The sequence below is a fragment of the Herpailurus yagouaroundi genome, unplaced genomic scaffold (assembly GCF_014898765.1).
Source record: "Herpailurus yagouaroundi ecotype Mexico unplaced genomic scaffold, PumYag 162, whole genome shotgun sequence".
Taxonomy (NCBI): Eukaryota; Metazoa; Chordata; class Mammalia; order Carnivora; family Felidae; genus Herpailurus; species Herpailurus yagouaroundi.
The window spans coordinates 70,785,579-70,812,477 of record NW_024412403.1 but is presented as its reverse complement, the minus strand read 5'-3'; the positions used below and the strand labels follow the sequence as shown (position 1 = coordinate 70,812,477).

Here is a 26,899-nt window from a genome sequence, read left to right as displayed (position 1 = left end):
TCTGGGTCGAAGGTAAAAGAAAGAAGACAGGAATAAACCATTATTTGGGGGGAAATCATAGAGCCAGACAGACCTACTGTTAGTAGCTTGCGGAAAGGGCCTGGGATAGGCCAGGAATAGAAACTGAGGGAAAGGGGATACAGACTAGAGACAGTGCGGGGGCCTCTGCAGAACCTGTGGATGAAACTAGAAACAAAACCTTGTCCTTGTGAATAGCCCTGGCATGGATTCAGGCTGGAAAAGCCCTAGAGTCACTGCTACGGGGTTATCAGCATTGGGACAAAGGGCAGGCAGGGAGATGAACATTAACTGACCTCTAGTGAGGTGTACCTAGGCGGGGAAGTCTAATTCAAGGGAAGCAAGTACTGTTGCTCCTTTTTATTGACTTTCAGGATCTTGCCTAAGGTCATGAGCTACTCAGGGGCTAAGCTGAGATTCAGACCCAGGTCTTTCACATCAAGACTTGTAGTCTCTCCACACCTGTCATCATTCACCTTATGGCCTGCTACATATGCTGCAAAGGCTCATGGTAGCCAAGCCATCCATGTTTCATTCTAAACCACCTGAGTACACAACTGTATCACCAACTTTACAGTTTCTTTTATTTACTTATTTATTTTTCAATGTTTTTAATGTTTACTTTTGAGAGAGCCGGAGCATGAGTGGGGAGGGGAAGAGAGCAAGGGAGACAGAGAATCCGAAGCAGGCTCTGCACAGTGTGGGGCTTGAACCCTCGAACCGTGAGATCATGACCTGAGCCAAAGTCAGATGCTCAACTGACTGAGCCACCCAGGTGTCCCTCAAGTTTACAGTTAAAACCACTCTTGGCATCTGGCTCGTTCCGTCGGTAGAGACTGCGACTCTTGATTTCGGGGCCGTGGGTTCGAGGCCCAGGTTGGGTGTAGAGATTACTTTTAAAAAATCTAAAATAAAAAAGTACTTTTACTTAATAACACTGCCACCTTTGAGTCTTCCAGCAACTCTGTAAGATAGGTATTTTTTTGTCAGCTTCCCTTTGCATAGATATGGAAACTAAGATAAAGTGACTCTCCCTAATTCTACACCCTGTCCTCTTCCTGGCCTGTCTCCCCGAGAGCCAAACCCTCGCCTGTTTCCTCAAAGATGTGCGAGTACATTTCTGACAAAAATATGGGATGGTTGCCTTAGGTTATCAAAGATGATTACCCGATATGGAAAGAAAAAACCAGACATCTTTAGAACTGGAGGGGATCCTACAGGTAATTCAGAAAGATAGGGATGAAGGCATGAATGACGGTAGGGAATAACCAGGAAAAAAGACAAGCCAGCAGAGAGCCTCAGAGTGCAATTCAGTTGCCTCTGAGCTGTGCCCAGAGAGCAGGGGACCAGGTCTCCCAAGCATGAGGGGCTTTGGGGCACCTGATGTAAAGCTGGATGGCTGGATGTTCCTAAATCCAAGGATGGTGAGGAGGATTTAAAACCACACACATAATCACTGTAAACAAATGAAGGTTGTTGAAGTTAATCCAAGATGTTTTGTGCTGCCCCCACAGATTCAGTAAAAGAGTACAGAAAAGTCACTAGGCTTTTATTAAACTGTACCTTAGGAAAGAAGTGTCTAACATTTTATATGCAAATTAAATTAGTCTGTTCTAGATAAGAATCAGGAGATGGAGCATGAGAGTTAGGACTGGTAGGTTTCAAGTGGGGGACTGGAGGAAGGAGACTAGCAGAGGGATGGGCAGGAAGCATCTGGGTTTCAGCACTAAGTAAGAGGAATTTCTCACCATTAGAACTGTACTAAAATGCAGTAGGCTTCTTCTAGAAGTAATGAGCTCCCAGTCCTGGGGAGCACTCACGTAATGCTTGGCTGAGTATCAGAGGTGTGTAGAATGGGGTCCCTATATTAGGGAAAGAGTGAATCAGAGGACCTTTATTGTGCTTTTCAATTCTAAGATTCCGAGAATCCATAAAAGCCTATGTTCTGAAGCGAAATGAAATCTAATCAAGGACTTTTATTCAATTATAAAAAGAAAAAATTTTAATTCTAATTTTTTATAATTCTGAAAAGTGACTAGGACCTCCTTTTAGAATCTCTCCCAATGCATCTCCACCTGTCTTAAAACACACTTTTCTTCAAGCAGTATCAGCACTCAAGTTAGTTACATTTCTCATGCAAATGCACTATTTTTTGGTTTCAGTTAATAAAAACAACCTTGCCATCATTTTTCACAGCAAACATACTATATTCAACTCTGTTACTCTTTTTTCATAAGTTTCTTTCTTTATTTTGAGAGAGAGAGGGAGGGGAGGGGCAGAGAGTGAGGGAGAGAGAGGGAATCCCACGAAGGCACCATGCTGTCAGCACAGGGCCTGATGTGGGGCTCGACCCCACACACCGAACCATGAGGTCATGACCTGAGCCAAAACCATGAGTCATATGCTTACCCGCCTGAGCCACCCAGGTGCCCCTCAGCTATGTTACTCTTAAATACAATTTTGTGGGCTATAGTATGGAAAACTCTTCCCACTGCCATTCATCCTTCTCCGGGGTATAATTTGGTTCTAGAAGAAAATGAGTTCTGAATTCCAGGGTGGCTCCCTCATAGCAGGTCAGTTACAGACACCCAAACAGAGTAGGAGTGTAGACCAGAGACTATAGTTTTAATATGTCACTTCATACCTGAAGGGAAATGTCTGGTGACAATTATTTTTTAGCTTCCCATGGTGAATCCCCGTGGTAGGCATTATGGAGTCAACTAAAACCTGAAGTAGCTTCTGTTAATGCAGAATTACACTGAAAACTAAGAGAGAGACTTTTAGTGGACTCTCTAGTCCGCAGGCAGAAGGAAGCTTTTAGTCTCTGACAGCAGAGGGGATAGGAAAGGCTCATTTTGGTTCCTGGCAGCAGAAAGTGCAGGAAGTTCCCATCCCTGCAGAAAATCTGTTGGACAGCCTGGACCAGCTCCAGGGTTAGGCCAGCCCCTATCAGGTCCCTAACTGGACCCAGTTCCACCTATGATCCACAGGGCTGGTGAGAGTTTTTCTGCTCTAGCCAGGGACACCAAGATCTTTCTAGCGGGCAAAGCACCCACAGGAGAAAATCTGTCTGTTGCTACTACCTCTAGGGAAGGGAGCACATGAGGCCAGAGGCGAAGGGAGAGTGAGAGAGCAGTATGCGTGGCCATCTCTCTCCAAATTCTCATCCAGCTAGATTGGTTGCATAAAGGGGAGCCTTGTCAGATGGAAGCTCAGTGAATTTGAGTACCTGTCACAAATGCCTTCAGACCTGGGAGGGTATAGAGCATACTTAAAGAGTGAGACCTTGGGAAATTGACAGACCTGCCTTCAAATCAAGGTCCTCCACTTGTGAGCTATGTGACTTCAGGCAAGTCACCTAATCTTTCTAAGACTGACCTTCCTTGTCTTTAAAGTGAGAAAAGATTATTGTTACTCGTGTTAAAGCACTAACCTAGAAACCTGGCCCATAGGAAGGCTCAATAAATGTCAGGTATTTTTATGACTTGACTACAAACTTAATGTAAGTCAATAGTATCACAGACCTGCTCAGCATCTTCAGGCTGCTGGTGAGGTGTGTCTCCAGAGCCCAGGTTTTCTCCACTGTTCTAGACCTGCATACCACAGCCTGGGTAGGCTGTTCCTGAGGGCAGCTGGGTGATGATAGCAGAAGTCATCAGGAGACCCTACAGGAGAGCACTCCCTGTGAATAAGCGATGGCCACTTTGGGCCCCTGCCCCTTTCCTCCAGGACATCTGCTCATAGGGCTCACCTCCTGGGCTAGGTTTTGCTAAGCAAAGAGGTGTTTCCTTATAGCTTCTCCAGGCACTCAGCTGGAGCCAGGAAGAAACTGGGTAGGAAAAGGGACACAGAAGTCTTACACAGCTGGGTAGAGAAAAGCCTAGACAGGTTTTGGGTCCAAAGGCAGAAGCACCCAGGACCAACGCTTGCTTGTTTTTTTTTTTTTTTTTTTTAACACCATTTTAACCATTTTTAAGTATATAGTTCAGTAGCATTAAGTAACAACACTCCCTTGGTTGTGCAACCATCAGCACCATCCATCTCCAGGACTTTTCTCATCTTGCAAAACTGAAACTCTGTACCCATTAAACACTAACTCCCCATTCCTCCTCTCCTTCCAGCTGCTCATAACCACTATTCTTCTTTCTGTCTCAGTGAATTTGACTCTTCTAGGTACCTCCTATAACTGGAACCATCCACTATTTGCTCTTTTGTGACTAGTTGAGTTCACACAACATAGTATCTCCAAAGTTTATTCATGTTGTATCATGTGTTGGATTTTCCTTCTTTTTATATATTTTTAATTTTTTTTTAACATTTATTTATTTTTGAGAGAGAATGACAGAGAGTGAGTGGGGTAAGGGGCAGGGAGAGAGAGAGAGAGAGAGAGAGAATCTGAAGCAAGCTTCAGGCTCTGAGCTGTCAGCACAGAGCCCAATGTGGGGCTCGAACTCCCAAACCGTGAGACCATGACCTGAGCTGAAGTCGGACGCTGAACCAACTGAACCATGCAGGTGCTCCCAGAGTTTCCTTCTTTTTAAAGACTGGACAATACTCCATTCAATGTGTATGGAACATTTTATTTACCCATGCATCCACTGATGGACACCAGAGCTTCCATCTTTTGACTTTTGTGAATAGTGCTGCTCTGAATATGGGTGTGCAAGTAGCTCCTTGAGTCCCTGCTTTTGATTCTTTTGGGTGTATACCTGGATGTGGAATTCCTGGATCATATGGTAATTCTATGTTTAAGCTTTTAAGGGACCCCATACTGTTTTCCGTAGCAGTCCACTATTTTACTTTCCCATGAGCAGTGCAGAAGGGTCCAATTTCTCCACATCCTCACCAATGCCTGTTATTTCCTATGCTTTTAAAAAAAATAATAGCCACCCTAATGGATATAAACTGGTATCTCATTGTAGTATTGATTTGCAGATCCCTAATTGTTAGTGATGTTGCCCATCTTTTCATCTTATTGGCCATTTGTATACCTTCTCTGGAGAAATGTCTATTCGAGTCCTTTGCCTATTTTTAAATCAAATTGTTTTTTGTAGTTGTGTTGTAGGAGTTCTTTATATAACTTGCGTATTAATCCCTCCCAATTCATCTTTAAAATCTCCTATGCCTGATAATTGGGGGTTGCTAAACCCATAAGGCAGTGACTCTCAATGCTCATGGAACAACAGAATTACCAAGGAACCAAAAAAAAAAAAAAAAAATACTGATGCCCAGGTAGTTATGAATTAATTGGTCTAGGGTGAAGTGTGAGGCATCAGTAGACTTTAAAAGTCTCCTCTGAGTGGTTCTAAAATGTACCCAGAGTTGAAACTGTTGCTACAAAGTCTTTGTCCCTTGGGAGGTGTTGCCCTCCACCACTTGCTGCTAAGAAAGTGAGAGGGGATAGATTAGGAAGAGGAATGATGAGGCCCCACAGGGCCCAACACCAGTGAGAGTGTCAGGTGGCAGCAAAGAAATAAGAAAGGCAGGCCCCCCCCACTTTGTCACGCAGCCCTATCACCAGTCCTGCCACAGATATATCGGGGGAAACAACCAACCGCTGTCTCCTGAGAAGGCACAGGAAGGAAAGACAAGAGAGGAGCCCAGAGCTACCCGGAAGCACCATAGGCAGTGTGGTGGAGAGCACTGGGCAAGGGGGTTGGAGCTTGGTTCTACTCCAGCTTTGCCATCAACCTCCCTGTGGCTTCTGAAAAGTTATCTTGCTTTCCTGTGCCCAAGAGTGGCCCTAGAGGAAAGGAAACTGGACTAGTGCACTGTTTCTCAGACTTGGCTGTACCTTGGATTCACCCAAGGAGCATTTAAAAACATGGACCCTCAGGTCCCATTCCAGAGATTCTGAATCCAGTTGTTTTGGGTGAGGATTGGGCATTGTCATTCAGTAAAGCTTCCAGGGGATTCCATGCAGCCAGGGTTGAGAGCCTGGTCTAGTGGTTCTCCAAGTTCCCTTCTCGGTGTTAACATTCCAAGATTCTTCCACCTGCATATCTGGGGGGTGACAGTCATGGCCTGAGCACTCATCTGGCACTTAGCACATCATACAAACACTGCATTTTTTCTCACAGTCCACAGAAGCACTGACCTGATGCTTTCTACAAAGGTTAAGAGGACCAGTTCCCTCCTAGGAATTGAAAAAGGAACAGATTTTGACCTCCAGTGATATTGGGTGAGGCCACCCTGTACTAGTCCACAACCCCCAGAGGAATGCTTCATTCTCAGTCCTGCTGTGCATAACTTGTAAGGTGAAGCGCCTGCTGGAGACACATCAGCTGGGAGGGGAAAAGGCCAGGGGGCCAGCAGGCAGCCCTCAGAATGGGGAGAAGGAACAGTTATTGGAGTTTCTGCTAAGAGGCCCTGGAGTGGGAGATGGCTTTCCAAACTGGGGTGTGTGCATGAGAGCATGCGCTTTCAAATGAGGCTGTGTTATGGCTGCTCCATGGAGGCCTGACTGTCAGGAATTGGGCACCTGTGTATTCTGAGCCCACACAGGTGAGAGGGCAGTAAGAGCTCACAGGTGGCCATCCGAAGGCCCACCTACTTGGCCTATGGTTGGAGAGAGAGGAACCAGCCTACAAACCAACAGAGCCAAGGAAATGGGTGATAGGCACTGGTAGGATACTGCCTTTAAGAAGCCATGCCTGCTGGTGGAGTGCGCCAGAAAGTTCCATGCTGGTCTCCCTCTCCACTTTCTCTCTTGCCTCTATATTCCATCCCTCCTCCTTAGTGTCCATTTCGCAGTTGACCCTCCACTACTCCCTCTCCCTCTAGAGCTCTCACCCTGAATGCCTCTGGATCACAGATCCCCTCTGACTGCTCTCTGCCTCTCCACTGTGGGTTTGCTCCTGCCACAAGCGGTAGGGTCCCAGATGGGCAGGGGCAAGGAAGGCATGCATATCCTACCAGCCACAGGCTGGAGAGGCTGGGCCTTCGTCAGGAAGTCTCAGCTCCTCTCTGCAAGGTAAGTCCTTCCTGATGAACAACGCACACCAGAGATCTATGACGAGTTAGCCCTCCCCAGCAAAGGAAGTGCCATCCTTGGTTTTGTCTCCAAAGATGGGGGTCTCTAGACTGGATGTGTGGGAGTTGGTAGCTATTTTGCTGAAGAATCGATGGCAAATAATGGAATAACTATCACTTATCATGACAACTACCACGCGTTGCGTGCCAGGCGCTGTTCTAAGTGTTTTGTGCATATTGCATCATTCACCCTCACACTTCTAGCCCCTTTGGGTCCCAGTTTCCCTTTGGTTAGACTTCAAACAGAACCACATTCCTGAGTTTCACCCATCTCTTCCCGGTACCACGAGTTTCTCCAGTGGACACTTCAAAGGACCGGGGAGCTGTATCTGCAATTGCAAATTCCACACAATTTCCTGACACAGTTCCTCCTGTGTTCTCCCTCAGAGAAAAGGAGGGGGAGAAGCAAGCGATGGATGAACAGAGGGAAGGGGGCACGAGGGTGTGTGCGTGTGGAGGGAAGAGGGTCTTAGTTTCCAGTTTTCTTCTGATGGAAAAAAACCCCAGGGATGCCCCTTGGGAGAGTTGGACAGCTCCAATAATGCAACCTGCTACTGCCATCTGGTGGGTGAAAGGAGGATGGCAGGTTTTAGAGGTGGACCAGATGCAATTCCAGCAAAATCAGCAACTTTTCAGAAATTTAATTAGCCTGCAGTACCCACCAAGAAGTCTGTAGCAGGTCTCTGTGGTGACCCTGGTGTCCCTGCCTCCCCAAAGGCCCCTACCCTCTTCCCATTTCACAAACACTCAGCATGGGTCTGCACAGAGGGCGCCCCCGACGGAGGTCATGTGACCAGTTAAGAAAAGAAGCTCAGAACCCCAGGAGAGCTCAGCGTCGCCTTCTGCGCCTCAGTTTACTCAATGTAAAATGAGTAACTCCAGAGCCCCTGCCAGCCTTGACTGTCAAAGTTAGAGGGTCTCATTTGAGAGTGAGCATGGAAGTCACAGGGGAGCTTGCTAAAACACAGACTGCTGGCCCCCACCCCAGCTATTCAGACCCAGTGGGTCTGGAGCGGAGTCTGAGTTTGCATTTCTAAAAGTTCCGGAGGGATATTGACCTTGCCAATCCTGAGACACCCCCCACCCCCGCCCCCCCTTGGAGAATCACTGTTCTAAGTAGTTCAGTCTCCTTGGTGGGAGGGGAAAAATGAATAAATAAGCAGAGAACTTATATAAAATGAGTAACACAGAACTTGTGTAAAACAGAAGCCTGGGCTCAAAGAACATATCCATTAAGGCCCCATAAATGAGTGTCCTGTGCCATAGCAGGGCTGAGGGGAGGGTCAAACCTAACTCAGCTATGCTAGCACTTGGGTGGGGGTGGGGGGCCAGGGAGCCCAAAGCAGCTCTGGAGCCTTCAGTGCAGAAGGGAGAAGTCTAGGCTTGGTCACAGGTAGAAGACTTTTCTGAATGTAGTGGGAGAGCTAGAAGAGGTCTTAGAGGCCATCTAATTCAGCTTTCATTTTAGGCTGAAATGGACTCACAAAGGTTAAATGACTTTTCCAAAGTCACATGGCCACTCGGTAGCTCTTTCTCCTCAAGTCCCCAACCCACTCCTTTCACAAGCAGGTCAGGAGAAATCCCACAAGGTCAGAATAGGTTGACGAGACAGGTTAGCTCAGTGGTGCTTTTCGGTTAGGGTGGGCTCGTGCCCAGCGCCTTCTGCACGTGCCCACCCCCCCTCAGTCCCCCTACCTTTCACCAGGGGGAAGAAGCAGTCCATCTCCACGCTGCTTCGGGAATGGGAGATGCACAGGGCGCTGCTGGGAACCAGGCCCTCCTGCGGGGGGCTCCTTTCCGTGGTGCGGACCAGACACCAGCCCGGCCGCTCGCTGGGCCGCTCCAGCAGCTCCACCGTCTGTCCCACCTGGATGGTCAGCTCGCTGCTGTGGCCTGCATTGAAGTCCTGGAGGACCACGGTCAACTCACATCCGCCAGAGAGCTTGGGGTGGGGCATGGAGTGGAACGTGAGGGGTTGGGGGAGGAGGGGGTGGGTGAGAGGGGGAGGGAGAAAGGATGCATGCAGAGGAAAAGAGGAGGAGGAGGAGGAAGAAAGCGGGGGAAAGATGGGGTCCGGAGTGGAAAGAAGGCAGAAGAGGGAGTTGGGAGCAGGAAAGAAAACAAGAAAATAAAGTAATTGACACAGTGCCATTCAATCATTCTGCTGCTCTAGCTCCAGCCACAATCTGGAGCCTGCCCAGAACCGAGCTTAATTCTAATTCTTTCTTGTTCACTTGGAGTTATTTTCATTTTCCTTTGCCAAGCTTCCAGCTAGCTGTGCCTTCTACCCCCTTTCCCACTATGTCTCTTTACGTCTTCCCAGGGCACTACCCTGTGCCCCTCCTTGCCCCTATGACCACCCTCAGACTCTTACTGGGCACCATTTCTAACTCACTCACTCTTACCTGCTTCTAGCTGAATTCTTATTTGGGAATAATGGAAGAGACAACCTCCTTCCTTCTAACTTTTGCAACCTTCCCTACCCCACCCCCAGCTGGAGCCATCAGCTTAAAACAGATGTTGCCAGTGACACAAAAAAGAATGAGGTGTGAACACAAAGGAGAAGCAGAAGAGAAGGGAATAGAATTGGTTTACCTTAGCCCAACCACTGGGGACCAGGAGAAAGAATGGGAAGGGAGGAAGAGGGGTCATATCTTACTTAGGAGCCATCCTCAGTACCCCAGCCTACCCTCCCTCTGGGCCTGGCACTTCCCCACTGCACTGGTTCTGGGGCAGAACCAGTAAAACTGGGTAGAGCGACCTCAGGATAAGAGCAACCTCTTCTAGCTGAACACCGAGACTTCCACTTCTCATCGTGAGAAACCACTAGTTATTAGTTTGTCTCACAGAGCTAAGCACAAAGCCTCTCTCTTAAAAAAAAATGTTTTTAAATGTCTTATTTATTTTTGAGAGGTAGAAAGAGACAGAGCGTGAGTGGGGCAGGGTGGGGGGGGGGCAGAGGGAGAGGGAGAGAGAGAGAGAGAGAGAGAGAGAGAGAGAGAGAAAGACACAGAATCCGAAGCAGGTTCCAGGCTCCAAGCTATCAGCTCAGAGCTGGGGCTTGAACCCATGACCACGAGATCATGACCTGAGCCGAGTCAGACCCTTAACCAACTGAGCCACCCAAGAGCCCCTGCAAAGCTTCTCTCTTGAAATAGCAGCTGCGCTTAGGGACAGAGGGGAAATAAGGGAAGGAGTGGGAGACCCAGAGGCCCACAGGGGCAGCCTATTCTCCCCAAGGTTCAGCCCAGACAGCGGCTCAGTGGGAAAGTCCCGCTACCACCTCCAAGGAACTTGGCCTCAGTCTGTGCATCTCTAATTGAAGCCTTCAGGGCCTGCATTGCCTGCACCAGCAGTCATACTAATGCACCAGTCCAAGTACATTGTGTAGCTATATGTCCCGGGAAGCTTCTGCTGAATGGTAAATACAGCAAGCAGCCCAGTATGCAGAGAAACAACAGTCCCACCAGGACCAAGAGCTCAGCATTCAGGACTGTGAGAATTTCCTGTTAAAGGAACTTGAATGTCACAGCGGGCTTGAGAAGGTTACACGATGCATTGAAATGATGGTTGCAGGGGCGCCTGGGTGGCGCAGTCGGTTGAGCGTCCGACTTCAGCCAGGTCACGATCTCGCGGTCCGTGAGTTCGAGCCCCGCGTCGGGCTCTGGGCTGAAGGCTCGGAGCCTGGAGCCCGTTTCCGATTCTGTGTCTCCCTCTCTCTCTGCCCCTCCCCCGTTCATGCTCTGTCTCTCTGTCCCAAAAATAAATAAAAACGTTGAGAAAAAAAAAATTAAAAAAAAAAAAAGAAATGATGGTTGCAAAATGTATGGCTCCCAACCACGGAGTAAGGAGCCTGCTCTAAACACGTGTCCGGGGATGGGCAGGGCGCAGCCACTGAGATTGGATCAGGAAGAGAAATTCGTAGGACAGAAGTTGGAAGAGGGAAAGAGACAGAAGAAGGAGAAAACATGCTTGTTGGCTCATTTTTCCATTTAACTTTCCTAGTCCCATTAAATGCACAGACTCTACCTCTGTGCCCTTCTGGTGCCATCTTCCCAAAGCATCATTTTGAGAGGGATGTTGTGAGATGGTAATACCTCAGGTCTGTAGAGTGCTTTCACCCTCACGTTAACTATCCACTTGATTCTCACAACAACCAGGCGATGCTACCATCTCCACCTCATCCATCAAGAACTTTAAGCTCAGAAACATCAAGATCATTGTTTGGGACAATGAGTGCGCATAAAAATTGCCTCAGGAGTTTATTGAACGTGCAGATGCCTTTGCTGGTCTCTCACTTGCCCTAGCCTCCAATCACAGGTTCTGATTCAGGGGACCCAGGGATGTATATTTTTAACAAGACTCCCCCAACTCATGATTCTAAATGGAGGGTCCCTGAGATACTGTCTGAGAAACACTGGCCAGGTGGTTTCCCACAGTCACCCAGCTGGACTTGAATCCAGCCTTCCACCACAAATCCCATGTTCCTTAAACCACATACCAGAGCAAATTGTGTACAAGTTTTAGGTATGTATGTGGCTGGAGGGGGTGGGAGACAGGTGGCGAGAAGACAACACTGGCCTGAGCTACTGGTCCTCTGAGGGTTTGCTTGGCCTACACCAAGTTGCTTAAACTTTCCGGACTGCAGTTTATAATCTTAACCAGTCTGCACTAACATATGAACAGCTACATCACTGAAACACAAGTTTCACTGCAACACAAGTTTCGCTGAGTTAATTTCACTGATATTTTATTTCATTTTTTTCCTCACTTGCTGGTGGCATCCCACTAAATTGATTCCACTTTCCACTAATGGAAATTTGTAGAATTTGCAAATTCCATTTGTAGAATGTTGGACTAGATGACCACAACATTTCCTGCTAACTCTGAGAATTTCTGTCACCGAGCTTCTATGCTTCAGTGGAGTCACTCCTCTGTGCCAACCTCAGGATTCTTTCCCAAGGTCAAGCGCGCACATGGCCTGAGATGCAATTTACAGCCCTTTCAGGGATGGGTATGGCCCTTTTGCAGACTTTTGCAAAGCAGAGGACGCCTAAGGCTCTGGTTGCAAACAGCCTAGCATGTCACCAGATACAAGGCCCACTGCCCCTCAGGACAAGTTACAGCCAGACCCACCCACGGGCAGGCAGGGAGCTACGGTGGGGGGCAGGAAAGGATTAACAGCCAGACAGTGTGCTTCTACAATTCAAAGATCAAGAGAAGGCTGGAAAACACCATTAGATGGCGATTTTTGCTTGCTGTAGGCTGCCCAGGCCAGACAAAAGATGATGAAAGATGATCAACAGTCAGTTTCGCTGGTGCTCAGAGACCCAGCCCCAAAACATTACGGTTCAAATAGAGGATGAATGTCCTGGTTTTGCCTCACCTCAATGGCGTGATCAAATAGATTTATCACACTAGGTCCCCACTCCAGAGCAACAAGGGAATTCTCAACAGTGGCAGTGAGGGAGTTAGGAGAAATGGATGAGTCAGAGGCCAGACAGAGCCGCCCCTGTAACAATTCCTCCCCAGAGCAACAAGGGAGCTTCAGGTGCCCAGGGGACTCAGAGTTCACACTTGACAAACTGTGCTTCAGAGAACCCAGGACTAGAATTAGCCCTGGAAAGTTCTAAGAGCCCTTGCCAGTAGGGGAGGGGGCAAGGGCAGAGGGGCCAAAAGACCTTTGAGGAATCTGGGCACACTTAAAGCATTTTTAATGGCAACCCTCAAAATAATTCATTCATGCTGCATGCTCTAAGACTTCTCCTGGACTGTAATGAGCCACACCACCTACTGAACAATTACAGAGTGTTCCCCTCATTAACCAATAAAACCAAATTCCCTCACAGACACTAGATTATCAGTTTCTTAGGAAAGTAGGTGTGTATTTTTCTTTCTGACCAGTTCTGTTGGGTGCCAGCAGGTCTACTGTCTCACAGGGCCCCAGGGTCGTTACTTTCTCTTCTTCCTCTTCCCATCTGGACAGGCCCAGTGACCATGTCCCCACTCTCACTGTCCCTTCTTCTCTGCAGGGCTGTACTCCTCTACAGTGGCACATTCAGGAGTCCACACTCCTCTCTCTGAGCTGAATCTCTGTCCCAGAAATTTAAATAGGTCTTATCCAACAGCGTGTTGCACAGAATGTTGCAAACATCTGTCTTCACCTCGCTCTTCTCCTCCCCAAAGCCTTTTAAGAACGGTTTCAACATCCTCCTTGGAAATCTTTAAGGTATTGTCTCAGGGAACCATGTTCCAATTTGACAGACACCCTCTTGCTGAAATCAGGGGTGTGGAGGGAGGGAGCCCAACCTCTCCCCACCACAGAGGTCCTGGTGATTCAACAGTGTCAGGAAGGGGCTATCACCCCCTGCTCAAAAGTCCAAGGCTGCATATTATCTGTCCTGTTTATTTTCCAACTGTCGGCTATGGATGCTGGACTTTCAATCTACCAGTTTGATCCCACTCCAGATTCTAAGACCAAACTCATTCCTAGGAGGGAAATGTTGGGAGCCACGAGCTGATAACACAGACTCTCAGCATGAGGTCGGGTGTTCCTGAGTCTTCTCTGACCATATACCGCAGTTTCTATAATTTTCTCTTGCCTATGTCCTTCCCGGGGGGGGCCCCCCCCCCCCCCCATCTCAGCAGTCTCTGACGTGGCCCCTTCCTGGGAGGGTCTCAGCTGTTTTCTTTGCTTAGCTCCTTAGGACCTTGCACAGGGCTTGCTAAACCTTTCTGATGCTAATGGCTAGTTGGATTTCTGCCCTCCCCCTCAGGGTGCCCCTCCCCCCTGCTGGTGAATCACTGTCTGATTCTTTTCCCCTTACTTTCCCAGCCTCTCTCCTTCCTGGGTCCTGGCCATTTCCCAAGGAAACTTGTTCCTATGTTGTCCAGTCCCTGGACTTTGTCTTTCCCACTCCAAGGTGCATCCTGAGGGGCGGAAGGAGCTCCTCACATCCTCACTTTCCTCCTGCTTCTCAGCCATAGCCCGGTTGTCTTCTTTCTAGCTGGTACCACTACACATGCAGAGGAGACATCATAACCTCCCTCGTTCTTACTCGTATTTGCCAGAAACTATTGCTTTCCTTGAGGTCCATGTTTGCTTGGTGACTATTTGGAGATTGACTGCACCTCCTCTGTGTATAAACAGTGTGAGCCAGATTACCCCTAAGAATTTCCTCATTTTATGGAAAAAGGTAAGATTATTCCCTGTGGGGTTTCCAGTGACATTAGGAGAGGTAGCACACCACCCTGCTCAGGATTCTACTGTTGTCATTTTAGGGCCTCAGCTTCAGCCTGCATCTGTCTCCACCAGATTCTCCTGAGGGCTACGGACTCTGGAGCCCCTCACCGGTTGTGCGACCAGGGGCAAGTTACTTAACCTCCTGGTTTCAGTTTCCTCATCTGTGGAATGGGGACATAGTGGTATCTGCTTCAGAGATTGCTATGAAGATTAAATGAAATCATTTTGTTTTGAAGTAGGCTCCATGCCTAATGTGGGGCTTGAACTCATGATCCTGAGATTGACAGTCACATGCTCTCCCAACTAAGCCAGCCATGCACCCCAATGAGATAATATTTTTAAAGGACTTGGGACGGTGGCTCCAACAGTTAGCTCTCCAAGTGCTTGTTTACAAATAAATTCTAGAGGAATTAATTATTATTATTACTTAAATATGAGAGGAAAGTTACCAAGTAGAGAAGAAGTAGAAAAAAGGAGTTAATTTGATGGCCCACTGTCCTTGGATAGACTGCACCAGACGTACACAGGTATGAAAATTATTATGTGAGTAAATCAGATCTTTTCCCTCTTTAATAATCTTAATGGAGTCTTACCCTAAACCAGTGCAATGAAAAGAACTGGCCTGAAAGGTTTTAGGGAAGGTGACTCACATGCCTTTAAGGGTCCCCAGGTCAGCATAAACTTTTTCTGCAAAAAACAAGGGGATGGTGGGACCCTGGATCCCTTTATGGAAAATGAAGATTCATTCTTCATTGCTTGCCGCGTACCCATCTGATGACCCATCTGATGACCATCTCCCCTACCCATGAGCCTGACAATGGCACACAACACCTGCCACCTGAGCCTGCTGACACTGTGGACATCAGCTCCTGCCATCGCTTCGTCCATCAGATAAGCCAGACCTCCTCCTCCTCTCCTGGCTGCCTGCCCTCTGATTCACTCTGGTTAAGTCCTCCACGGTGTTCGGCCAGCGGGAGGCACAGATCTCTGAAGTAACGTCTGCATGTGAATGGCAACAAGGGAGGCCAGACCCGGCCTTAGAAAAATGTGAAGTGAGAGGGTGTCTACTTGGTGAGGTTTCAGAGGCACTGAGAGGGCCTGCCAGCTCCTGTTCAAAACAGTCCTTCTCTCTCCCAGCGGTCCCTGTGCCTGCTGCCGTTGCCTCTGTTCCCACAGTCACAGATTAATTTCATTAGATAACATTCCTTACCATGAAACATCTCAAAGCAGAGTATGTATACGACCCCCTTCCAATTGCAAAGGGATGAGAAGTAGCATACAGGTGACAGGCAGTTGTACTCATATGGCGTTGAGCATGAGTATGTTCATAACAGCATTTTAAAGTGTGAGAAACAATAGCTATAACAACAACAACAAAAAAAAAACCTAATACTAAAGTACAAAAATCTAACAGGAAGGGAATAGTTAAGTAATTATGATATATAAAGTGACTGTTTAATTAAGTGGTCATTAGATATTCATAAAGCTTTATAACAGTTACAAATTGCTGAACTCATACAAAGTTTAAGGAAAAGGACAGGATGTAAAGTTGCATATATAACTAGGTGGAGAACATCACTAACAACAACCCTATACGTCGGAAATTCACAGGAAGGAAATTCATCAAAAAGTTATGACTGGCTTTACTGGGTGGAAAACTCTGCGTGATTCCCCCCCTCCCTTCTATTTCCAGAGTTATTTCATAATGAAAGTAACAATAACAACATGTACAGCAGATCAACAATATCATGGCGGCAGGGGTGGGGGTTGCAATATTTGAAGGAGGCATAATACTTTGAGGGAAAAAAGGTCAGTGGACAGATGGATAGTTCCCAGTTCTGCTCCAGGATCACCATGTGAGCCTCAGAAAAGCCCTGCGTTGCCCATGATGCCTCAGTTTAGTGGCTTCAAAATCCATCCCTATAAACCTCTGTCCTTGCACTCCTGTGAAATCCAGATGAGCTCTCCAGAAAGCTGGTCTCTTGACAGGAGTTTAGTGCTCCGTTTCTACCTTGACTGAGATTTGAAACAGGCGTAACGCAATGTGTGGGCAGTGAGGGGCCACCTTCAGTCTGTAGGTAGACAGCCCGTGTTGCTGCTAAGTCCAATTAAGACTCTAAAACTGGGGGCGCCTGGGTGGCGCAGTCGGTTAAGCGTCCGACTTCAGCCAGGTCACGATCTCACGGTCCGTGAGTTCGAGCCCCGCGTCAGGCTCCGGGCTGATGGCTCAGAGCCTGGGGCCTGTTTCCGATTCTGTGTCTCCCTCTCTCTATGCCCCTCCCCCGTTCATGCTCTGTCTCTCTCTCTCCCAAAAAATAAATAAACGTTGAAAAAAAAAAAAAAAAGACTCTAAAACTGGTGGCACCTGGGTGGCTCAGTCGGTTGAGCGTCTGACTTCGGCTCAGGTCATGAACTCACAGTTTGTGGGTTCGAACCCTGCATCAGGGTCTGTGCTGACCGCTTGCTCAGAGCCTGGAGGCTGCTTCAGACTGTGTCTCTTTCTCTCTCTGCCCCTCCCCGCTCACGCTTTGTCTCACTCTGTTTCTCAAAAATAAATGAATGTTAAAAAAAAAAAAGACTCTAAAGCTGATGATTTGCTTCATCTTTGTTCACTGGAGCTGGGGCTTCCCTGACCTCAGCTGAAGGAGCTATTTAGCTTAGTTGTTTTCCACCGTGCGGAGATGGAAGGCGGAGCCACAGAGAGGCCAAGGGTGTGGTCTGCAGTCAGCAGAGGTCATGGAAGGCGGAGCCACAGAGAGGCCAAGGGTGTGGTCTGCAGTCAGTAGAGGTCTCAAGAACCCTGTAGAAATTAATAGCACAAAGAACGCAGGAGTGGGAATCAGGAGGCCTCTGATGGTACTGGTGGAGGTCCTAACTGTGTGTGACATTGGGAAAGTCCCTTCCCTTCTCAGTACCTGAACTTCCTCGTTCTTAGGATGAGGAAACTGGATTTCAGGGGCCCTTCCATTCAAGTAGTTCCTATGGTCACTCATTAACACACAACCGTGTTTAATTTTCTTGAGCACTTATCATTAACAGGTTGCCTTGTTTATTTGTTATTTGTGGCCTTATTGCATGTGAAAATATAAGGTCCCAAAGAGCAGAAGCCTTCTCTGTCTTGCTCACAGTCACATCTGCTGAGTCTGGCACATAGCAGGTGATCAACAGATACTCACTGAATGCCGGAGTGAATGAGGTCCTCAAGCTATTTCCTGCTACATAACTGCATACCTGCAATGTGGACCCACAGTGCCTGAGCGGTCTCTCGCACTGGCTGCCCACCTATTCTTGTCAGTGTCTTCTAGACCCCAGTTTATTTGTTCTGAATCCCCTTTTGAAAAATTATCTTACCCTTCGATCATTTGGCTATATCGTCATTAATTCCTAAATCTGCAAAAAATGACACAAGAGGGCAAAGATAAACCAACAAGAATAAAGAGAATGAGAAGTAATAGACAAGTCAATATTGTTTTGAGTAACAGAAAGTAGCTGCAAGAGTGGATTCTGACTTGGCAGAATGGAGAAAATGAGATGCATGTTCCTGCCATTAGCCCTGCACAACCTCGGAGAGACTGAGGAAGTGGAAGCACCAGGTTGCACTGAGGGTAGGGGTATGGGTGGGGCTAAAAAAGGGAAGAGGGGTTGAAAGTCTGTAAAGGGAGTAGACCCCTAGGTCCCTCTTGTATGTGATGTGCACTTTCCTGAGAACTTGGAGTTCACTCAAGGTCCATATACAGAAGAGGGAGATGGCCACCATCCTTGATCTTATTGGCTCCCAGGATACTGGCAGCCAAATATAAACATTTTAGGCGGATTTGAGGATCTTTCATTGGAGAAACCAAAAAAGATGTACAGGTAGTCCAAACACTGACATTTGGAGATCCCGCCCCCAAATCTCCAGTGTCTTGCTGGATCACTGCAGAGTGAAACCTTCCAGTAAATACACTCCATCCATTAAACAGAGTATCCACTCAGCTTTTTTGGTGCCCCATTCATAAATATGAATACGATTCAGTCAAAGATCACCAGACTTTGCAGAAAAGCCTCTCTGATAGAAACCAAACTAAACAAACAAAAAGGATCAGGCATTCAGAGGAAACAAGATACAGGCAAAACAATAAATCTTCAACACTACTATAGTCCTTGGAGAGGTGAGAAAGGTATTGTGTCCATAAAAAAAGAACAAGCTGCTACAGAAAGGGGGGGAAATTACAGAATAGAAAGAGCTCTCAGAAGTTAAAAATATGGGGCACCTGGGTGGCTCAGGCAGTTAAGCATCTGACTTCAGCTCAGGTCATGAACTCACGGTTTGTGCTGACAGCTCAGAGCCTGGAGCCTGCTTTAGATTCTGTGTCTCCCTCTCTCTCTGCCCCTCCCCCATTTGCGCTCTTTCTCTCTCTCAAAAATAAACAAACATTAAAAAAATAAAAAAAATTAAAAATATGGTTGAAATGAAACATTTCATATATGGATTGGAAGATAAAGTCAAAGAAATTTTCCTGAGACTAGAACAAGACCAGTGAGAGAGGAAAGTAAGAGAGAAAATATAAGAAAATTAAAGAATCAATCTAACAAGTATAAGACAGACAGAATGAAAAGGAATAAATTGTAAAGAAAAATTCCCAGGACTGAAGGGCACAAAGTGCCAAATTGATACGATGTTCCAAGTGCCTGCTGTGATTAATTTAAAAAGACCTCCTCTAAATCACAGCGTCAGGACACATAGGCAGTTAAAAGGGCATTCTAAAAGCTTCCAGAGAGAGAAGGAGGGGAAAAAGTCAGGTAAAATCCAACAAATCAAGAATCATAATGACAGTGTTTTTCAACAACAGCCTTAGAATGTTAAAGAAAATGGAGTACTTCCTTCAAAATTCTGCGTGGGAATTATTACCAGCCTAGAATTGTGTGTCCAAACAAACTGTCAGTCAAGATGAGGGCACACTAAAGACATTTTTACACTTTCAAAGTCTCAGAAATTTGCACCAATAAACATTCCGTGAGTGGCAACAATTATGATTAGTACGTCGGTCTCCCAATTTTTCTCTTTTATTCTCTTTATTTTTTTTTTGTTTCTCTTAATGTGATGTGCCTTTGATAGATGCAAATTAAAATTAATCCCTTCATTCCCTTTTTAAAAAATGAGTTAATAGACATATTTGAGGAGTGCCTGAACCACATAATGTTTTTTTTTTATTTAGCAAAGATTTCATCCAGGCCTTATGTGACAATCTTTTAGCCAAAGCTATGAAATGTGAACTGAGGTGGATTCATGGCCTAGCTAAGGTGCAAGGGTTCATCCAAAATCCAATACCCCTATTTTACAGAAGAGGAAAAGTAATCCCCCAAAGAAGAAGGACTTACCTAAGGAAGATCATGTCTAAAAGATGGTAAATACTCAATAAACATTAGTTGAATGAATGTGTGTTAGTGGGTAAGTCAATGAGTTAAGCCAGAGGTGATTCAATACTTTTAACTCATAAGTAGAAAAACTGAGGACCCCAAGATAGTTGGGAGCAGAGCTAAGACTAGACTCAGGTTTTCAAATTCTGGATTCAGAACACTTCTCACTAGATCTTGCTCAGTTAATGATGGCTACCACTTGAGGAGAGTGTCATAAGGCTCTAGGTTCACACCTGCACCTCATGTATTGATATATAGATTGGCGTCACTGTAGGAAGAGGATTTTCAAATTCATGCCTGACAAAGCTGCAGAGGACACGAGGCTGAGAAAGGCAGCTGAGATTACAGATCACAGAAACCCAGGACCCTCATGAGCTTCCACCCCAACCCCCCACTCAAGGCAGGACCCTTTGAACAACATCTAGCTCTTTGTGTTATGACACTGTTCCCTCCTGGTGGAAAGCTGCAATTTTCAGAACATTTTCTTTGTTTTTGTAATTTCCATCCACGGTTCTTAGTTGTCCTCTAGGGTAATACAGAAGAAATCTTCCTTTCTTCTATGGAGCTCCACATATGTGAAGACCAGATTGATAATTCCTTAAGTCTTCTCTTTTTCGAACATTCCTTCAAATGGATCTCAAATGTGTAGTTCAATATTTTCATCATATGCTTCTGGATGAACATCGGCATGTACTGTCCCTCTGATAGAGACACCCAGAACTGAACTGAATCCTTTAGACTTATTGTGCCCAGCCCAGGCTAAGCAAAGCACTCACTTCTAGGTCTAGACACTGTACTTCCATCGATGTGGTCTCAGAGTCTTTTAATTAAGTCAAGCCATTGGCTTCTAGTGAGCATGTCGCCTACTGAAGACCCCAATCTGACTCACAGGGTCCTTTCAAGCTAGCTTCTTCCCTTTTTCTACGTGAGGCTTTAACTCAGAGAAATTTATATTTATCTCTGTTAACTTTAAATTTCTAGCTAAAGAGTTGTGTTCTTGACTCTCTCATCTATCAGATTAGTGATTCCTTCCAGCCTTGTGTCATCTGCAAACCTGAAATGTATGTTTCAATGTATGTTTCAATGGAGAACAAAGTAGGAACAAGGACAGAGCTCGTAGCAGACAGACACCATCTACCCAGAGGAGGAACTAGATTTGCCTTGGGCATAATTAACACCAGGGGTGGAAGTTATAGGGTCTCAGATCTGGCTTAACTTAATGTTTATTCATTTGTTCATCCAACAAGAACTTGCCAAATACTGGTTAGAGAGTCAGAGCTCTCCAGCAAAGAAGGGAGGAATTGCAAACGGATTGTGAATTCTGTCTGCGCCTCACCTCTGTATTCACTGCCCAGGCTTCAGAGACCATCTAGACTGGGCACAAGCTGTCAGCAGACAGGGCTGAGAGGATGCATAGCCTGTCCATGAACACAGGCCTCTGCAACACTGACCCCCTAGTCTGGAGACAATGGTCCTGATGGGAGCACAGGGCATCTCCTGGCTCCTCTGTGCTTCCCTATCCTTACTGATGTTCTGACTGTACCTGGGCAGGAAGGCACTTTCCTGCAACACACACCATAACTTGGGAAAGGGGAAAAGAGCCAGGGCACCAGCTCTCAAAACCCAAGTTTACCTGCAGCAGAAGCCTGAGAGAGGTGTCAGGGAGAAGCAGGGATTACAAAAGCCATTCTCCAGGAACAGAGAGATAAGAAGTTGTGGGCTGCCCTCAGGCATTCTTGCAAATCAGGCATTCTTGCAAATTGTCCTCTGTGCAGGTCAGGCAATACTGAAAAGTTGAGCTCCAGGGAAAATCTGGCCAAAGGCCAGGCAGGATTTCACAAAAGTACACAAAGTTATCCAACCTCAGTTATTCAGATGTGGGTCACCATTTTCCGTGTTGTGGGTCACTGGGTCTGGAGTCAGACTGCTGGGTTTGCACCTGTCTCCATCGTTACTGTCTGTATAACCTTAAGTAAGTTAAACAGCCTCTCTTTGGCTAATCTTCCTTAACTATAAAATAGGGGAAATATGAATTCCTACCATACAGAGTCATTGCAAGGATTCCATGAGTTCACACAGGTACCATGCCACATGTCACGTGCTCAATAAATGCTACCTACTGTTTACCCAGCAATCATAACTCGGCACATATCCAAGGCATATTTTCTGTACCAGTATCATGTGCGTAGGGTATAGAAATCCATTTCTTTTTTTTTTTTTTAATTTTTTTTTTTCAACGTTTATTTATTTTTGGGACAGAGAGAGACAGAGCATGAACGGGGGAGGGGCAGAGAGAGAGGGAGACACAGAATCGGAAACAGGCTCCAGGCTCTGAGCCATTAGCCCAGAGCCTGACACGGGGCTCGAACTCCCGGACCGCGAGATCGTGACCTGGCTGAAGTCGGACGCTTAACCGACTGTGCCACCCAGGCGCCCCTAGAAATCCATTTCTAAAGCATCCTTAATGACACATATTGAGGGAAAACTGGCAGTTGGGTTTAGGGTATGATTTAAGTTACAATTGCCCTTTGTAGGGCCATGGATAGGAACTTTTCTTCTTTTTCCACCCTAGGCCTCCTAGAGAGACAACAGACTACATCAGGTTGGGAGAGATTTCTTGGAACTATTTGCCAGATCAGGTGAATAACAATGTATAATGAATAACAACAATAACAAATATCCATTCACATAGAGATACCTGGCAAAATAATCCCTGGAAAGAGGCCATCCTCCCCCAGGATTGACCAGAGAACACCAGTCAGCCTGAATATTGTTATGTAATCTGAGCACAGGGAGCTAGTCTGCCAGGACCAGAATTGGGTAGAGGGCACAGGTGAAGTGCAGGGGTGTGCTGCTCAATGCCCGGGGTGGGGAGAACCTGTCTCAGAAACACGGCCAGCCAGGTGATGGCAGCCCGGGGTGGGGCAGGGGGTGGGGAATTCAAATGCACATTCAGAAGAAGCACGCTCTAAATGCTTTGACTCAGAAAGCAAACATCCAAAGTCACTGTTTACCAGGCCCAAAGACATGCCAGTGGACATCTGGTTACTTTCCCATTTTCAAGCAGAATAAGACAACACTGCACACTTGTGTGACCCTTTACAAAACTCTCTCACAGACATCAATCTGATCTTCACGGATTCTGTAAGTTAGCATTATGACCTTATTTTACAGATGAGGCAACGGAGACTCAGAGAGGTGAACTGTCTTGCTCAGGATCACAGAGCAGTACATCGGTCGCAAAGGCAGGTCCCCAAGTCTTATAAATCCAGTTATGTCACCCATCACTTATTTGCTTACTCACCAGCCAGCCCCTATGCTGCACACAGGGCACAGAGGGCTGAAGCAGATAGTCAGGATGGCCCTGCCCTCACTAAGCTTACTGTCTGATGAGGAATAGCATACAAACACCCCACGTATGACAACAGGGGTTCCTCAGAAAGTGATTAACTCTTCCCACTACTGCCTAACCCAACAGCGCACTGTATACTGCCATGGCTGTGTCTCCTCAGACATGATACAGACATGTCTATGTCACTTGCCCTTGGCTGTGACACTTGATAACAACTCTTCTCCTGCTTACCCATCAGCCAGTGGGATCCCGGAGCATCTACCCTGTCCTATGCCAGCCTGCTCAGCTTCATCACCATTCAGCCATCCCCAGCTGTGGGGCACCACCCTGGTGGTGGGAGCTAGAGGAGATGCCAGTTGTCCAGATGAATGATCCAGAACATGTGCCCAGCAAGGAAGAGAACAGCAGCGGTAAATGAAGGGGTTCCTAGAGTCTTAACAGGGTCTTCCTCAAAAGTTGTCAAGTTTAGGGGCACCTGGGCGGCTCAGTCAGTCGGGTGTCCGACCTCGGCTTGGGTCATGATCTCACAGTTTGTGGATTCGAGTCCTGCATTGGGCTCTGTGCTGACAGCTCAGAGACTGGAGCCTGCCTCAGATTCTGTGTCTCCCTCTCTCTCTGCCCCTCTCCCGCTCATGCTCTGTCTCTCTCTCAAAAATAAATAAATATTAACAATTAAAAAAAAAAAGTTGTCAAGTTTATGTTCTCAGTGAATTAAAGACTTTTCCTTATCCCTGGTCCTATCCTTGCCCCTTCAGCGTGAAGAAAGGGCCTTTATCTGTGACCCAACACTTCTTCCTTGTCCAGCCTTGCCCATTTATTGAGTGAGTTCTAATGGGATTTTCTGCTTCTGTCTGCTGCTCTTGGCTAGTTTTGCTCTGGGCTTGACTGTCACCCCCATGTCATGTCTGGTTAATGACAGTGGATCTTTCCTACCACCACCTTCCTTCCTGGTTACCAACTATCAGGACGTGCCCGTTGGACACCGCTTACAACCTGTTCCCTTGTCTATGCGCATGATCTATGACTCAGCTCCATCTTAGAGACTTCTTGACTTTCCATTCAGATCAGCATTCTAGGAACAAAAGAGCAAAAGTGGCACTAAGTGGCCACTAGAGGGAAGCAGAAGCTAGGGTTTACTAAAGGAACCGGCAACACACAGGTTACTTGCTGGGGCACATCACTACCCACCTAAGTGGGAAACACACAGACAATTGCATAGTGCCTGGTGCAGGGTGAGTGCTCAATAAATGTTTCCTGGATGAAATTCCTGGTTTTAGAAATGAGAAAGCAAGTGATGTGATCAGGAAATTAGCTGGTGTCAGGGTCTGGTCTCGTCCTCAGGCCAGTGTGCCTTTCCATCACACAGTCCATCAGCCCTGCTCCTCCTGTGTGGTTCAACCCAGGTAAGCCACCTGCTCACCCCAGTCCATTTTTGAAACATTTTTGGATAAACAGTAGTCACTCGAGACTCTTTTCTCTGTCCCTTACATCGAATTTGTCACTGAGTCCTGCCAGGTTATTAAAAATCTTTCTTTTGTTTTCTGGGCAGCTCCCTTGTTAATCCAGGCCACCTCACTGTCTCCTCATTGTCTCCTCTCTCCCATGCTGCACCCTCATGTACTTTGTTATTTCAGAATTTATATAGACTTTGCCTTTCAAATTCTACCAGCCTCCTCCAGGCACTCACAGCTCTTCATAATCCTCCCCAGCCACCTGTTCAACTACTTGCCCATAGATTTTCTCTGTTTTGTGTCTTGATGGTTCCCTGAGTATGTCCTGGTCATTTCTGCCTCTGGACTTCTATTGATGGCTGACGTTCCAACGGAAAGTTTCCCTTTTCCTCTCCAGACCCCATGTTCCCCACTGTCAAAGGTCACGTACAGTGCTGGCTTCCCCAGTATCTCATATTTCACATGTTCTTTGGCAGTGATCTCCACCAAGGGCTTTCCTCTTCCTAGGATTAATCTTATTTGTCTCATCCATTCAGATACATGAGTAGTCAGAAGGACAGATCCCTTGGGGCAGGTGGGTGGCTCAATCGGTTAAGTGTCTGACTCTTGGTTTTGGCTCAGGTCATGCATGATCTCACAGTTCCTGGGTTTGAATCCTGCATTGGGCTCTGCACTGGCAGGGCAAAGCCTGCTTGGGATTCTCTCTCTCTCTCTCTGCCCCTCCTGTATGCATGCACATGTGTGCACTCTCTCCCTATCAGAATAAACATCAAAAAAATAAAAAAAAAAAAAACCAACAGATCCCTCACTTTGGATGGCTTGTGTATGTGCATATACTACAAAACATTATATTTTCTGGCTATTGGCTTAGTGACTGAATATTTAGATTGCCTTCTTAGTTTTATCAATTTTCTCCTATTCTATGGCACTGTATTGACAATGGGACATCCTAGAGCTCCGTGTTTGGTTTAGAAAAAATTACTGCATTTTTCTTCATAATTTTTATTTTCTTGAATTTTTTTCCTACCAAAAATATGCCAATATTTCTAACTTAGAATTTGTGTCTCAGTTAGTAGTGGTGGCAATGGTGTAGGGGGCAACTGAGGGAACTGTCACTGCATGACAGCATGGTGGTTCAGAGTCTGGATTCTGAACTCAGTATCCCTGACTGAATCCAAGTTCCACCGATGACTGGCCATTACCTTGGAAGTGTTAAAAATACAAGGTCCGATAGTGTTTTAGTTCTTCACCAAAAATATCAAGGTACTAGTGATAACAGAACACGCTATTTTTTTTTCAATTTTTAAAATTTATTTATTTATTTTTGAAGGAGAGAGACAGGGCATGAGCGAGGGAGAGGCAGAGAGAGAGAGAGAGGGAGACACAGAATCCGAAGCAGGCTCCAGGCTCTGAGCTGTCAGCACAGAGCCCAACGTGGGGCTCGAACTCACAAACTATGAGATCATAACGTGAGCCAAAGTCAGACACTCAACTGACTGAGCCACCCAGGCGCCCCAGAATATGCTATTTTGATTAAAGACTGTAACATATGTGACGTACTTACTGTCTAGTTAATGGCTATTGTCATTGTTGTTGCTATTTTCATTATTATTTGGTGTGATTGGTTGAGTCATGAAGTCCCCTTTTTTATAGAGAGAGCAATTACTCATTTTATTTTTCAATTTTTTATAACATACACACAGAGAAGTGCATCCATCAGCTCAATGAATTTTCTCAAACTGAACACATCTGTGTAATGAGCTCCCAGATCATGGAAGAGAACAGGAGCCTCATTCACACTCCTGGGCACTACTCCCCCACAATCCACTATTCTTAGCATTTTTTTATTATCATAGCGAAAACACTTAGCATGAGATCTGCCCGCTCAACAAATGTTTCAGTGCGCAATAGAGCACTGTTGACTATGGGCACAATGTTGTATAGCAGATCCCTAGAACTTGGCATACTCCATTCTGTCACTTTTGTCCCACTGCCTTCCTGACTCAGTGGCTCTGAGCAGTGGGGTTTCAGCAGAATTAGACAATTTTGACTTTCTCTGATAGCTGCAGGAGCTGGGGCTAGAATACTATAGAAGAATATTAAACTGTAGGTCCAATTGGAACGTCTTGGCTAGAATAATATTTAACAGCTATAGCAGAATGCAAAGCCAAGATCACAGACCCTCCATGGACTAGGGAGAGATGAGGGTTTTATTCTCCTTTAAATATAAAGCAACTATGCCAAACGTGGGTCACGAGCAGCCATCCACACAATTTCAGCGAAAGAGAGGAAACACCTATTTAGATATCTTTAAAATGTTACAGTTCTTTCTTCCCTGTGCCCCTTTGCCTGTGATTGGGAGTTTGGCCTCTAGGCAGGGCCCACTTGACCAGATGGAATAAA

General features: G+C 46.4%; 1 protein-coding gene across 14 annotated transcripts in view; it reads right to left on the bottom strand.

The window, feature by feature from the left end:
• Window positions 1-26,899, bottom strand: part of KALRN (kalirin RhoGEF kinase) — a 673,147-nt gene that overhangs the window by 132,882 nt on the left and 513,366 nt on the right. For all 14 annotated transcript variants that reach the window (XM_040484739.1, XM_040484740.1, XM_040484741.1 and 11 more), the window contains exon 34: window positions 8,746-8,992. In XM_040484739.1, the coding sequence (XP_040340673.1) occupies window positions 8,746-8,992 (247 nt within the window). The remainder of the gene's footprint in view (window positions 1-8,745; window positions 8,993-26,899) is intronic.